Genomic DNA, 16,755 nt, shown 5'->3' with positions numbered 1-16,755 from the left:
AGTGTAATTCGAGTGAAGTTTGTTGTATTATTTCGATACAAAAAAAAAAAGTTTAAAAAAGAAAAAAAAGGAAAAAAATTTAAAAAAAAAGAGAAAAAAAAAGAACAGAAAAAAAGAAAAGAAAAAAAAAGAGAAAAATTCTATGTTTTTATTTTTGCGCCAGTGGTCCCTCACTTTTAGTTAAGATATTTTTGCGCCGGTGGTCCCTTGTCTTAGTAAAAAGACGATTTTACCCTCACATGCATTGCACAGGACAAGGTTAACGGACCTTTTTAACATAAATTTGACGGAGGGACGCCAATTGCAAAATCAAAATAACTCAGGGACGCTGATTGCCAAATTAAAAACCGAGGGACCAAACTAGCGATTTGGGGTATAATAGAGTGACCAACTGAGCAAAAAAGTCTTTTTTAAGCGTAATAACAAATTTTAACGTATATGTGGGCCCATTTTTATTTTCGTCTATGGTCTTTAAATTGTTGAGACGGTCATGGTAATCCTGGAGGGTAAAATAATCAAGTTTAAGAGACAAAGAAGTAAAAATTAAGAAAGCATTACATGACAAGCAGTAGACAAAAGTATATGGGATATGATCTCTACTCAGAGCAAACTTAAATGTTCAAGATGGCTAAACCAATTGCCAAGAATGTGGCAGGTATGATGGTGGCAAAAGAATTAGCTCCGCTATTAGGTGGAGATGGTGGAGCCATGCTATTAGTGGTGGTGGTGGTGGTGGTGGTTCTTGGAGATGTTGGGCTTGAGCTTGGAGATGTGGTGGGTGGACAAGGTTCCGTAGGTGTCATAGGTGACATTGCTGACGGTGGGGTAGGGGTGGTAGTTGGTGGAGACGCCGATGTGGTTGGTGGAGGCATGGTGGTAGTTGGTGGAGGCATGGTGGTAGTTGGTGGAGACGCCGGTGTTGTTGGTGGAGGCATGGTGGTTGCGCCACTTGAGACGTTAATAGTTAACTTCTGACCAATTTGACAGTGACTAGTGAAAGTGCAAATGTAATAGTGGGTTCCGGTCGTTGTTAAAGTTAACGAGGCGGGACCAGTTGTGGTGAGAGAAATGGGATTGGTTGAAGTGCACGGGCCGTATGCGGCCTCAGAAACTTCTGCGACGTCATGTTGACCGTCGCCGAAGTTAAATTCGAAAACGTCACCAACAGTGAACGTTTGTTGCGATGCCCAAGTGGTGTAAGCACTGGCGCCACCGGAAGGAATGGTCCATCCCAAGGCATCACCTACGACGTGTCTGGTTTGTGCCAAGGTGTTGTGAAACTGTATCGATGCAACCATTATGGCCAAGAACACCGAAAGGTTCAAATTGAAGCTTGCCATTTTTTATAATCCAAAAAATTATGTTTTTAAAAGTATAATATATAATATATGATGATATTGTGAAATTGTTTATGAAGATTGTGTATTTGTGATTGATATTTATACAAAGTACAAGCTAGACATTAAATGTTTTCAGATTTATAGATTACTTTTTATTTTCTTGATTTATCATTAATGATTTAATTTAATTGATATAAATGTAATGTAATGTTGATACAAGTTGAATGGTATAAGCCTTTGATAAAATCTACAGAAATTTGATGTTTTAGTTTATGAATCAAATTACCTTCTACGGAGTAAAAAGTATACTCAAAAGACTAAATTCAGTCATGTTTCACAGATTGTCTCATATTAGTCATTAGTCATTAGTCATTGGTCATAATAAATAAATAAATTATAAAATGTAAAGTAGAATATAGTTATATAATCGAATGCTTATATTAATCACTTTAGGTCTCGGGTTCAATCATTGTCAATGTCCTCTTGAGCCTAATTAAGAATTTACAATAAAAGGTGTTTTACCTGACATGAAGGTGATACGTAGATTTTTGATATCCGAAGTTTACCTGCTATGCAGAGCCAATGTGCTACTTCGGAGGAGAGTTCCCCGTTACTAAAAAAAGAAGAAAAAAAACTGAATGCTAATGGACTAATTGTGTAGTTTATATTGAATAATGATCCTAAATTGATTTTAAATTATCAAATGAGTTTATTATTATGATCTAAATTTAGATAATTACTGACTCTTTCTTCAACGTGCATTGCCCGTTATTATACTTATAGTTGACCATATTAACATCATCTTTGACAAATTATTGATCTGGTCTAATTGAAAAGACATTCTGATATTATGACCTTTTCTTGATTGAAATTTCCTTTTGAATAATATATATGTCAATGTCAATATGTCAATGTCAATGTCAATTTGACATACTGAAAAGCATCAAAACCTTGATGTCAATGCCCGTGTTTTGTTTAGACATTTTCAGTCCGTATATCATAGTCTTGAATCTATATCATGCATCACACAACTTTTCACTAATACGTTACTTAAACCTTGTGATCTCAATGCAAAGCTGAATGATTATCGATTGTTTAGAAAGTCTTCGCAAAAACTATTCCATCGATCGATTTCAATAAGTAAAAGGTCTTTAAACAAATAAATTGTTATAAATAGGGTATGGAATGATAGTACGAAAAATTGTGATACACATTCTCAATTAAGTATCACGATCATATTATGACTTGAATTCATGAAATTTCAATTGAGATAAAACAAGAACTTCAATCTATTTTTAGGAAAGAAAAATCAAATTAATATATTAAGTATCACAGACATGTGTGACTATCTGTTTCTCTGATATGAAAATAAAGACAACTAAAACGAATTCATAAAAAGATTAATTTTATCGGTCAATATGAATGGGTGGAACTCATCATTTTTGGTTAAAAATATCCGTTCGGTATTTTTGGTCAAAAAATTCGTTGGACGCATCTTTTGGGTATACGAGTATTATGGCTATACCATTTGAGCCAACACGCTACTCTCTTAACCCCCGTTATTTTTGTGACATTATGTTAACTCTTACGTGTGTACACTTTATAGTGTTCAAACCTGTTATTAGATATAACTTGATAACACTTGCATTCAAATAAATCACAACTACCTAAAATCATTTTACATGACTCTAACATCATCATCATCATTAACTTAACCAGATCGAAAAGTAGTACCTTACGTCATTTGGTACTTTGGTATTGTTTTATGGTACAAGAAACATATAGAAATTTATATATAATGTATTGAAATTATATATTTTATTATGATGTTTGATCATGTCTATTTTATTCATTATGATTATGCATAATGTATTCAAATTATATTTCATTATGATGTTTGATCATGTCTCTTTTATTTTTTTTAACTTTTGTAACTTTTTACCTACTTATTGCTCCAAGGTCCTTTTAGAAGTAATTTTTTTTATCCGTTGAATAGAGAAATGAAGGACTTTCTATACTCTTGGAGTGTTTCACTCCGGTAGATAAACGACTTCTCTTTATTCTAGGATAGACAAAAATTTACATCTCACCTTCCACGTACCCCACACATATGAGATTGAATTTTGTTGTTGTTGTTGTTGATGTTTGATCATGTCTATTTTATTTATTATGTTATAAGTACGGTTTATTTAACTGTTTTGACACGGCATTATTTGTAAAGAAATGTGTAAAGCGTTGTTCCAAGTTAAAAGAAGGGTTAAAGCTATAAATACGCTATATACTTTCACTTTTGTTCCAGTGTTGCCTATATACCCAATAAAATATCAGTGTAGACTACTTTCAAAAAGTGTGCTAATATGAACGCATTAAACTTGTTAACCAAAATGAGCGAACAAAAGTGAAAGTATATAGCATACATCGGAACAAATCATTTTTGTAGCCATATAAAATTAATAGAAATGTAAAAAAAAAAAATTGATTTTACCGGTTCAGCAGGTAACCGGTCACCAATATCCTACATTAAAACATCTTTTGAAAGTATGTTACATACACTGATAATTTATTGGGTATATAGTCTACATTGAAACAAAACTGAAAATATATAGCATAATTTATAGTTTAACAAGGAAGTATAAGAGTAAGTAGGTAAGTTAGTAAGTTCTCATACTCACATTTTTTTTTTTGTTATTTTTATTATTATTATTATTATTATTATTATTATTATTATTATTATTATTATTATTATTATTTATAATAATTATTTTTTGTTATTATTATTATTATTATTATTATTATTATTTATAATAATAATAATAATAATAATAATAATAATAATAATAATAATAATAATAATAATAATAATAATAATAATAATAATAATAATAATAATAATAATAATAATAATGTCAACATTCAAAATTTAGCCAATCACAAGTAATGTTGACTTACACTAATTAGAAGTATAGATAATGGATGTTGGTCATTTTATGCATTTGAGTTTGTTTACAAGAAGTCCATCCTTGTGACAGGTTTGTGGCTATGTATGATCAAAACGTGAATTGAAATTCAAAATTGAAAACGTTAACATAAAACTGAAAAATGAAAACAAAACTCAAAATTATAACTAAAACGCATAATGTAAAACTGAAAAGTGTAACGCGTAATGTAATCTAAAAACGTGAAACTATGAAAAAAATATTAATTTTTTGTTTGTGAAAGCGGACCTATCGACCAAACTCGCCGTGATCTAACCCAATTAGACCCTGTCAGTACGACCCGTCTAACTAATCATACCCGTTTAGACCTGATCAAACCCAACCCAACCAATTCGATCCGATTAACATAATTTTAGTTTAAAATTGATACGTATAGATAATGGATGTTGGTCATTTTTATGCATTTGGGTTTGTTTACAAGAATTCCATCCTAGTAACGGGTATGTGGTTAGTATGATCAAAACGTGAATTGAAATTCAAAATTGAAAACGTTAACGTAAAACTGAAAAATGAAACTAAACTCAAAATTATAACTAAAAGACATAATGTAAAACTGAAAAGTATAACGCGTAATCTAATATAAAAACGTGAAACTATGAAAAAAAATATTAATTTTTTGTTTGAGAAAACGGACCTATCTGTAGTGACCCGAACTTTTCCATGTTTATATATATATTAAATGAAATTGTTATTTACATGATTAAGTGTTTCCAACATGTTAAGCAATCAAACTTATTAAGACTTGATTAATTGAAATAGGTTTCATATAGACAATTGACCACCCAAGTTGACCGGTGATTCACGAACGTTAAAACTTGTAAAAACTATATGATGACATATATATAATTATATATATAGTTAACATGATATTATGATAAGTAAGTATCTCATTAGGTATTTTAACAATGAGTTATATACATAAAATTGAGTTTATTGAATTAAGAAACTCGAAACGATATATATAACGATTATCGTTATAACGACGTCTTACTAAATACATATGAATCATATTAAGATATTGATACACTATGTTTAATCATGATAAATGATAAGTAAACATGTCATTAAGTGTATTAACAATGAACTACATATGTAAAAACAAGACTACTAACTTAATGATTTCGAAACGAGACATATATGTAACGATTATCGTTATAACAACATTTAACTGTATATATATCATACTAAGATATATTAATATATCATAATATCATGATAAAGTAATAATTTAACATCTCATTAGATATAATAAACATTGGGTTAACAACATTTAACATGATCGCTAACTTAAAGGTTTCAAATCAACATTTACATGTAACGACTAACGACGACTTAACGACTCAGTTAAAATGTATATGCATGTTGTGATGCCCCGTACAAAACCATCGTGTACGAATCATCAACAACAGGATCATTACAAGGTTAAGTACTATATGCATTTTCAAAAAGAGTTTGCATTCATTAATAAAGTGATGTCTAAACCAACATCGAATGTTTTACAATCCAAAAGCATGCTTCACTAAGTAGAAGCAAATAATAAGTGTATGTGACCACAACGGTCGTTACAAGTCATAGTTCAAAAGTGCTAATGTTTGAATGCAAAATAAAGTAGTTCATGCGATAACAACTCTAAGCAGCGGGTGTCAACAGCACGACTAGTACACAGCGGAATCGGCACTAAACGTCCATCTGGAGCGCGTCGGCATGGCATGCGCATATGGTTACGGAATGGCCCTTCCCCGAACTCCGCGGGAATCACAACACCATCGATGCGGGGCTGTGACTCTGAGGATCCGGGAGCAGACGGAGCTGGAATCTTCTCAGGGTCCATGTGTCCATCAATAGTAGCCACTGGTGCAGGCGGCTGGCTGCTAGTCCCGGAAGATGAAGCTCCGGGGTCACTCGTGCGTATCGGGATCGGTGGATCGGCAACGGTGGTAGGTGGAGTAGATGAAGAGTCTAAACTTCCCAAAACGCTAGCAGGTGGTACATCCGACATCTGAACAAGGAAAAATAAATTTTCCATGTCAGTAAGTCATAAAGCAAGCACGTATTAGGCCAACAGTTTAAATCGTGTATAACAATAAGTAGCATGGCAATAATAATGAATCGTACAGATGTAGCATGCAATCGAAAGCAAGTAATATCATGCAGTAGTGAAATCATGTAATAGCATACGGCATATAGCAGTAAAAGCAAGCAGCAGCATGCAGTAAGTTCAGCGGAAACAAGTAAACTAGCAAGTTGTAGATTAGTCCTATTAGTGAATCCTAATCGGGTCGGTCATAGACTCACTAATGCAACCTAATTCCCTACAACCAATGCTCTGATACCAAATGTGATGCCCCGTACAAAACCATCGTGTACGAATCATCAACAACAGGATCATTACAAGGTTAAGTACTATATGCGTCTTCAAAAAGAGTTTGCATTCATTAATAAAGTGATGTCTAAACCAACATCGAATGTTTTACAATCCAAAAGCATGCTTCACTAAGTAGAAGCAAATAATAAGTGTATGTGACCACAACGGTCGTTACAAGTCATAGTTCAAAAGTACTAATGTTTGAATACAAAATAAAGTAGTTCATGCAATAACAACTCTAAGCAGCGGGTGTCTACAACACGACTAGTACACAGCGGAAGCTAACCTCAAGCACCTGAGAAAAACATGCTTTAAAATGTCAACACAAAGTTTGGTGAGCTATAGTTTAAGTATAACAGTATGTAAGGTAGGCCACGATATTTCAGTGCTACAAAGAGCGTTTCAAAACAGTATGATAAAGTATATGTTAACCGTGGGAACTTGGTAACTAACTTAACGTTTATACCCCCTGAAAGTACACTTGGCAAGTGCGTATGTCTACGAAGTATTAAACACCCATTAAATGCTAGCGCTACTAGCCCGAGTGGGGATGTCAAACCCTATGGATCCATATCTAAGATTCGCGTTCACGGTTCAAAAACCAATGATTAAACGTTACCGAGCTAAAGGGAATGTTTATGCCGTTGTATAACCCACACATATATAAGTTTAAGTACTCGTGCCTAGTATGTAAAACATAAAATCCGCATGTATTCTCAGTTCCCAAAATAAGTTAAAGTAAAAAGGAAATGCTATAACTCACAATGATAATGTAGTCGTAAAGTCAGTTCGGAAAAAGTGTGCAAGTAATCGGTCCGACGGTCCTCAACCTAAGTCAAATAGTACTAAGTCAGTAAATCGTCCAAATAGGTTTAAAAGTATGTAAATTAGGTCTTAAGGGTCATCATCATTCATCATCAAACAAAAGGCGTAAAGTAAGTTTCGTTTATGAAAGTAGTTTTAAAATGAAGGCTGACTTCAGTCAGTAACCACGGCCTCTACCCTTACTGAATTAAGGTGAGACCAGTGGCCATGGCTCGGTATATGAGTCCTTTAAGTGTGGTAAAATTTACAGAAGCAAACTCGTCTTCTTTTGACCGTGGAGACGGTCTAAGTGCGAGTAGGTCAGAAATTTCTGCACAACGTTAAAAGGACATAGTGACGATCAGAGGGCCATAAATCCTAAACCGTAACTCGGATGAAGACGAGTCTTAAATGAAAAGTTATCTACTCGAAAAGAGATATTTGAAAATCATAATCACAACAGCCCAGGTCTACTTTTATGTTACAGAATCACCAAAACAATAGGTATAAGACAGAAAGCAGTAAAATAATGGGTTCCGGTGCTCGATGCTTATCACGGTTCTCATCCTTGATGCATATAGCTTCAAGTGTACAACTCATTGATGTGTTTGCATAATATTGACCAAGATTTGACCATCATAACCCAAGTGCAAGTCTAAGACATGAAAGCACAACTCACTTAAGAGTTGTATGAAGTTTGATGAACCAAAGTTACATCAAAGTCTTAGATCTAACACATACATGAACTTTAAAGCTAATAACAAGTTACAAACTTGAAAGTAAACTAACTAATCAAGATCTTAAGATGTAGAACATAGTTCTTAGTTAGATCTTGAAGATCCAAGACTCAAAAGTCTAGATCAAGCATAAGTATACAAAGTTATATTTAAAGAAAACTTATTTGTGTGTTCTTGAACTTTCAAAGTTAACTTTTAGTTCAAGATTAATGAAATCAAGGTTAACTAGTAACACTTGACCAATAATAACCAACAAACATAAAATTAAAGTGCAAGTAACTAAATAAACAAGCAAATAAGTTCATGGGTTGTTCATACTTTTAAAGATTCAACCAAGGTTTGATCTTTAAGTAAAGTAAACTTTAAGTTTACTTCAAGAACTACAAGTATGAGTTACAACACAAGAACTTTCTTTCTTTGAAACAATAAAAGTAGAATCATAAACTAGTAAGTTTATGTTCTTATGTTCTTGATAAATACAAGATATTATGAAGAATCAAACTAGTAAGTTTGATCTTGTAACTAGTAAAGAATAACAACAACAAAGTAAGCAACTACAACTAACAATTACAAGTAAGTAAACAATAATCAAGTAACAAAAGATGATGATGATAAAGCGGTGTTGGATTTCGGTTTTATCAAGAAAAAGGAAGAAGAAGAACTCAAGTTACTTACAAAGTTTAGAGAGAAAAGAGAGGAAAAAGAGTTGCAAGTATGTGTGTGTGTTTGAATGAGAGAAATGCAAGTGAACAAGTAATGTAAAAAAGATTTTGAATCCCCTCTAACCCCTTGGAAGGTCACGGTTTTACAGTAGAAAAAAGGGAGGGGAGAGTTGTTTTGTGGTTACTAGTATGAAGTTGTCCTTAAAGGTGGTTAATGGATGGCCATGCATGGGGATTAGATGATAACTAGATTCCTTGTAACATAACCAATTTAGTTTAAATTCAAAGTAATACTTACATACATAAATGGGCTAACTAACTCCTTTAAGATGTAGGGTGGGCTCTTTAAGTCCACTAACATTAAATAAAGCCCAAGTTTCAAGTAGTAACAAGTTAATCCAATTAAAAGTCCATTAACACTACTAAAGGCCCAAGTAATTAACTAATAACCATAGTTAATTAAAATAATTAATAAAACTTAATCATGAATGTAAATAATATCTAAAAATATTATTCGTGTAAGTCTCGGGTGTCACAAAGACGTTTCGAGCAATTAAAGTCAAGTACGTTTAGTCATGGCAACATGTAAATGTAATAACATACATTCGTTTAATCACACGTATTAATAATAATAATTATTAATAAATAAATGTTGGAAAATCCAGGGTCATTACATTACCCACCTGTTAAAGAAAATTTCGTCCCGAAATTTAAGCTGAGGTAGATGGAGGAGTCGGGAAAAGGTGAGGATACTTCCGCATCATTTGATCCTCTCGCTCCCAAGTAAACTCAGGTCCTCATTTGGCATTCCATCGTACTCGAACGATCAGAATCTTGTTGCGTTTCAAAGTTTTGATCTCGCGATCCATAATTTCAACAGGTTCTTCCACAAAGTGAAGTTTGTCGTCAATTGTAAGTTCTTCCAGTGGTATGATAAGTTCAGGTGCAGCAAGACACTTCTTCAAGTTCGACACATGGAAGGTAAGATGAACTGAGCTCAATTATGCTGGTAGATCCAAACGATATGCAACGGGTCCAACACGTTCCAAGATTTCAAAAGGACCAATGTATCGTGGGTTTAACTTTCCACATTTTCCAAAGCGAATCACACCCTTCCAAGGTGCAACCTTCAACATAACACGATCACCAATGTTGAATTCAAAGTCCTTACGTTTAAGATCAGCATAACTCTTTTGGCGATCGCGGGCAGTCTTAAGTCTCGCTTGTATCTGAGCAATCTTCTCCGTTGTTTCGTGGACTACCTCGGGTCCGGTGATTTTCTTTTCGCCTACTTCGGCCCAGCAAATAGGAGATCGGCACTTGCGGCCATACAACGCTTCAAAAGGTGCAGCATTAATGCTCGAGTGATAACTGTTGTTGTACGAGAATTCGGCTAGTGGCAAATGTCTTTCCCAAGCCTTTCCAAAATCAATGACACATCTGAATCGTTCGTTCACTTTGCCCATCAGTCTGAGGATGATAAGCAGTACTCATGTCCAGACGAGTTCCCATGGCTTCTTGCAAAGAATGCCAAAATCTAGAGGCAAAACGGGGATCGCGATCGGAGATGATCGATAAAGGTACACCGTGACGAGATACAACCTCCTTGATGTATAATTGAGCAAGTCTTTCCATTGTATCAGTTTCCTTCATAGCTAGGAAGTGTGCAGATTTGGTAAGGCGGTCAACAATAACCCAAATAGTATCGTATCCGCCCACCGTCTTTGGTAGCTTGGTGATGAAACCCATTCTTATCTGTTCCCACTTCCATTGTGGGATTTCTGGTTGTTGAAGTAAACCAGAAGGTCTCTGATGCTCGGCTTTAACCTTCGAGCAAGTCAAACACTTACCAACATAAGTCGCAACGTCCTTCTTAAGATTCGGACACCAATACTGTTCTTTAAGGTCGTGGTACATCTTGCCTGCTCCAGGATGAATCGAATATCTCGATTTGTGTGCTTCATCAAGTATAAGATTCCGTAAATCTCCATAAAGAGGAACCCAAATTCTTCCGGCATAACATCGGAGTCCAGACTCCCTAACCTCGAATCGAGAGACAAGTATGTTCAAATGTTCGTGAGATATGTTCTCCTCCTTGAGAGCATCTTCTTGGGCTACTCTGATCTAACTGTTGAGGTTCGAATGAATGGTGATGTTCAGAGCCCTAACACGAAGAGGTGCCGTCCTCTCCTTTCGGCTTAAAGCGTCAGCTACAACATTGGCCTTGCCAGGGTGATAACGGAGTTCACAATCGTAGTCGTTGAGTGTCTCGATCCATCGACGCTGTCTCATATTCAGTTGATTCTGATCGAAGATGTGCTGGAGATTCTTGTGATCGGTGAAGATAGTGCTCTTAGTTCCATACAAATAGTGTCTCCACAATTTAAGCGCAAATACAACGGCTCCAAGTTTAAGATCATGCGTAGTGTAGTTCCGCTCATGAATCTTCAGTTGGCGAGAGGCATAGGCAATAACTTTTGATCGTTGCATCAGTACACATCCAAAACCACTTTTCGAAGCATCGCAATAAACAACAAAGTCGTCACTTCCCTCAGGAAGTGATAGGATAGGTGCGGAGGTTAACTTCTTCTTCAAAGTTTGAAATGCTGATTCATGTGCGGGTTCCCAAATGAACTTCTTGCCCTTGTGAGTCAGCGCGGTCAAAGGACGCGCAATCAGATAAAATCCTTCGATGAATCTTCGGTAGTAACCGGCGAGACCTAGGAATTGGCGTATATGCATTGGAGTAGTGGGGGTCTCCCACTTGCCGATGGCTTCAATCTTGGTGGGATCTACTTTCATACCCTGGTCGCTCACAACATGACCCAGAAATTGAACTTCCTTCAACCAAAATTCACACTTGGAGAATTTGGCGTAAAGTTGCTCTTGTCTCAAGAGTTCAAGTACTAGTCGGAGGTGTTGCTCATGTTCTTCTTCGCTCTTAGAGTAGATGAGGATATCATCTATGAAGACAATAACAAACTTATCCAAGTACGGCTTGCAGACACGATTCATAAGGTCCATGAACACGGCAGGTGCATTTGTCAAACCGAATGGCATCACGAGAAACTCATAATGACCATAACGGGTCCTGAATGCAGTCTTCATCACGTCACTTTCCTTCACCCTCAACTGGTGATAGCCGGATCGCAAATCGATCTTTGAGTAGACACTCGATCCTTGTAGTTGGTCAAAAAGATCGTCAATTCGTGGAAGAGGATACCGATTCTTGATAGTCAATTTGTTGAGTTCACGGTAGTCGATACACATATGGAAGGATCCATCCTTCTTCTTCACAAATAACACAGGTGCACCCCAAGGCGAGAAACTTGGTTGGATAAATCCTCGATCAAGTAGTTCTTGTAGTTGGCTTTGTAATTCTTGCATCTCGAAAGATGTGAGTCTATAAGGTGCGCGAGCTACAGGTGCAGCTCCTGGCACTAAATCAATCTGAAACTCTACTGCTCTTGGCGGCGGTAATCCGAGCAATTCCTCTGGGAAGACATCGGAAAATTCGTTCACAATTTGAACGTTGTTTACGCTCTTCACCTCAGTTTCTACCGCTTTCACATGTGCTAGGACAGCAAAACGTCCCTTCTTCATAATCTTTTGCGCTTTCACGCAACTAATGAGGTTCAACTTCGAGGTACATCTCTCTCCATAGATAACCAGTGGTTCGCCATCTCCTTGTGGTATGCGAAGTACTTTATCTCCGCAGATAATATCGGCCTTTATCTTGCTCAACCAATCCATACCGACGATCACGTCAAAACTTCCCAGTTTGATTGGTATCAAATCAATTTCGAAATCTGAACCAGCTATGTTGATAATAGCTCCTCGACTAATGTGGTCAACTTTTTCAAGTTTACCGTTGGCGACCTCGACAAGCATACTTTCTTTTAACGGGACTAATGACCAATTAATCTTATCGCAAAAATGTCTACAAACATAACTCCTATCCGCACCAGTATCAAACAAGACAGAAGCTAAAAGATTGTTGATTGTGAATATACATGTCACCAAGTCGGGGTTTTCGCCTGCATCCCTTGCATTAACATTAAAAGCTCTACCACGGGGTGGTCCGCCGTCTTTACGCTTGTTTGGGCACGCATTTCTAAAGTGGCCCGTCTGTCCGCATTCGTAACATTTCTTCGATCCATTGGTGTTCGGCTTCCCATTCAAAGTGGTGACCTTGCAGTCTTTCCCGATATGCCCAGCCCGTTGCATTTCTCACAAACAACATTGCAATACCCAGTGTGGTGTTTGTAACACCTCTTGCATTGTGGTAAGGTTCCTTTGTATTTCAGGTTGGAGTTGGTGTTGTTGTTGGGGTTGGGGTTTCCACCATTGTTGTGCCTCTTGGCGGGGGTCTGGTCATAGGTTCTCCCCCTGTTGTTGTGGTGGTTGTTGTTGTTGTTATTATCCCACTTTCGCTTTTCGCTACATCCAGCCTCAAACTTAGCCTTCTCCGGCTCATCAATAAGAATCTGATTCATGAGGGTATGCGCCATGCGCATTGCTTCGGGAACATTCAGTGGTTTGGACGATGTGACGTTTCGTTTGATAGACTTAGGGAGTCCCCAGAAGTATCTCTCCATACGCTTGAATTCCGGGGTGACCATTGTTGGACACATAAGAGCTAGTTCCAAAAATATCCTGTTGTAACCATCAAGGTCGTTCCCAACGGCCTTTAGCTGCATGAATTCCATCTCCATCTTTTGTATTTCGGGTCTCGAACAATACTCATCAATCATTGCCGCTTTGAATTCCTCCCATGGTGTAGCATACGCCTCATCAATGGCTTTCGCTTGAGCTAACGTGTTCCACCACGTTAGCGCGCCGTCAGATAGCGTGCACGAAGCAAACTTAGTCTTGTTGTCCTTCGAACAGTTGCTAACTCGGAATACTGATTCAAGTTTCTCGAACCATCTGGTGAGACCAAGCGGTCCCTCGGTTCCACTGAAGTTATGTGGTTTGCAGCTCTGGAATTCCTTGTAAGTACACCCATTTCGAACGGGTTGAATAACCGGTGGTGGTGGCGGTGGAGCTTGGAGGTTTCTTTCTGCTAGGGCTGCGGCTACACGTTCTTGGATCATCTCTTCAATTTGAGCAGCAGTAGGTGTGGATCGACCATTAGCCATGGTGTTCTAAACAAAATTTTTGACTTAAGTCAAAATCCAGTATGCAAATAGTAATAATACAGTATATAGTAACCAACATGGAATCAAAACATCACATGTTATTAAATAACGCATCTAGGTACAAATTGTAGTGACCCGAACTTTTCCATGTTTATATATATTAATTGAGATTGATATTTACATGATTAAATGTTTCCAACATGTTAAGCAATCAAACTTGTTAAGACTTGATTAATTGAAATATGTTTCATATAGACAATTGACCACCCAAGTTGACCGGTGATTCACGAACGTTAAAACTTGTAAAAACTATATGATGACATATATATGGATATATATATAGTTAACATGATACTATGATAAGTAAACATATCATTAAGTATATTAACAATGAACTACATATGTAAAAACAAGACTACTAACTTAATGATTTTTAAACGAGACATATATGTAACGATTATCGTTGTAAAGACATTTAATGTATATATATATCATATTAAGAGATATTCATACATGATAATATCATGATAATATAATAATTTAAAATCTCATTTGATATTATAAACATTGGGTTAACAACATTTAACAAGATCGTTAACCTAAAGGTTTCAAAACAACACTTACATGTAACGACTAACGATGACTTAACGACTCAGTTAAAATGTATATACATGTAGTGTTTTAATATGTATTTATACACTTTTGAAAGACTTTAATACACTTATCAAAATACTTCTACTTAACAAAAATGCTTACAATTACATCCTCGTTCAGTTTCATCAACAATTCTACTCGTATGCACCCGTATTCGTACTCGTACAATACACAGCTTTTAGATGTATGTACTATTGGTATATACACTCCAATGATCAGCTCTTAGCAGTCCATGTGAGTCACCTAACACATGTGGGAACCATCATTTGGCAACTAGCATGAAATATCTCATAAAATTACAAAAATATGAGTAATCATTCATGACTTATTTACATGAAAACAAAATTACATATCCTTTATATCTAATCCATACACCAACGACCAAAAACACCTACAAACACTTTAATTCTTCAATTTTATTCATCTAATTGATCTCTCTCAAGTTCTATCTTCAAGTTCTAAGTGTTCTTCATATATTCTACAAGTTCTAGTTACATAAAATCAAGAATACTTTCAAGTTTGCTAGCTCACTTCCAATCTTGTAAGGTGATCATCCAACCTCAAGAAATCTTTGTTTCTTACAGTAGGTTATCATTCTAATACAAGGTAATAATCATATTCAAACTTTGGTTCAATTTCTATAACTATAACAATCTTATTTCAAGTGATGATCTTACTTGAACTTGTTTTCGTGTCATGATTCTGCTTCAAGAACTTCGAGCCATCCAAGGATCCATTGAAGCTAGATCCATTTTTCTCTTTTCCAGTAGGTTTATCCAAGGAACTTAAGGTAGTAATGATGTTCATAACATCATTCGATTCATATATATAAAGCTATCTTATTCGAAGGTTTAAACTTGTAATCACTAGAACATAGTTTAGTTAATTCTAAACTTGTTCGCAAACAAAAGTTAATCCTTCTAACTTGACTTTTAAAATCAACTAAACACATGTTCTATATCTATATGATATGCTAACTTAATGATTTAAAACCTGGAAACACGAAAAACACCGTAAAACCGGATTTACGCCGTCGTAGTAACACCGCGGGCTGTTTTGGGTTAGTTAATTAAAAACTATGATAAACTTTGATTTAAAAGTTGTTATTCTTAGAAAATGATTTTTATTATGAACATGAAACTATATCCAAAAATTATGGTTAAACTCAAAGTGGAAGTATGTTTTCTAAAATGGTCATCTAGACGTCGTTCTTTCGACTGAAATGACTACCTTTACAAAAACGACTTGTAACATATTTTTCTGACTATAAACCTGTACTTTTTCTGTTTAGATTCATAAAATAGAGTTCAATATGAAACCATAGCAATTTGATTCACTCAAAACGGATTTAAAATGAAGAAGTTATGGGTAAAACAAGATTGGATAATTTTTCTCATTTTAGCTACGTGAAAATTGGTAACAAATCTATTCCAACCATAACTTAATCAACTTGTATTGTATATTATGTAATCTTGAGATACCATAGACACGTATACAATGTTTCGACCTATCATGTCGACACATCTATATATATTTCGGAACAACCATAGACACTCTATATGTGAATGTTGGAGTTAGCTATACAGGGTTGAGGTTGATTCCAAAATATATATAGTTTGAGTTGTGATCAATACTGAGATACGTATACACTGGGTCATGGATTGATTCAAGATAATATTTATCGATTTATTTCTGTACATCTAACTGTGGACAACTAGTTGTAGGTTACTAACGAGGACAGCTGACTTAATAAACTTAAAACATCAAAATATATTAAAAGTGTTGTAAATATATTTTGAACATACTTTGATATATATGTATATATTGTTATAGGTTCGTGAATCAACCAGTGGCCAAGTCTTACTTCCCGACGAAGTAAAAATCTGTGAAAGTGAGTTATAGTCCCACTTTTAAAATCTAATATTTTTGGGATGAGAATACATGCAGGTTTTATAAATGATTTACAAAATAGACACAAGTACGTGAAACTACATTCTATGGTTGAATTATCGAAATCGAATATGCCCCTTTTTATTAAGTCTAGTAATCTAAGAAT

The 16,755-nt window shown here is 35.5% G+C and overlaps 1 protein-coding gene across 1 annotated transcript; it reads right to left on the bottom strand.

Moving 5' to 3' along the window:
• Positions 1-611: 611 nt before the first annotated feature.
• On the bottom strand, positions 612-1,365 carry LOC139901928 (blue copper protein-like). The gene has a single exon (XM_071884592.1). It carries the CDS (start codon positions 1,338-1,340, stop codon positions 612-614), a length of 729 nt encoding a protein of 242 aa, XP_071740693.1. The 5' UTR covers positions 1,341-1,365.
• Between the last annotated feature and the right edge of the window lie 15,390 nt (positions 1,366-16,755).

Source organism: Rutidosis leptorrhynchoides, chromosome 3 (assembly GCF_046630445.1).
Source record: "Rutidosis leptorrhynchoides isolate AG116_Rl617_1_P2 chromosome 3, CSIRO_AGI_Rlap_v1, whole genome shotgun sequence".
NCBI classification, from domain to species: Eukaryota; Viridiplantae; Streptophyta; class Magnoliopsida; order Asterales; family Asteraceae; genus Rutidosis; species Rutidosis leptorrhynchoides.
This window is presented reverse-complemented; position numbering and strand designations above follow the sequence as displayed.

What these genes read in the sequence shown, in the direction of transcription:
- LOC139901928 (XM_071884592.1), bottom strand. Translation starts at nt 1,340, where the DNA reads ATGGCAAGCTTCAATTTGAACCTTTCGGTGTTCTTGGCCATAATGGTT.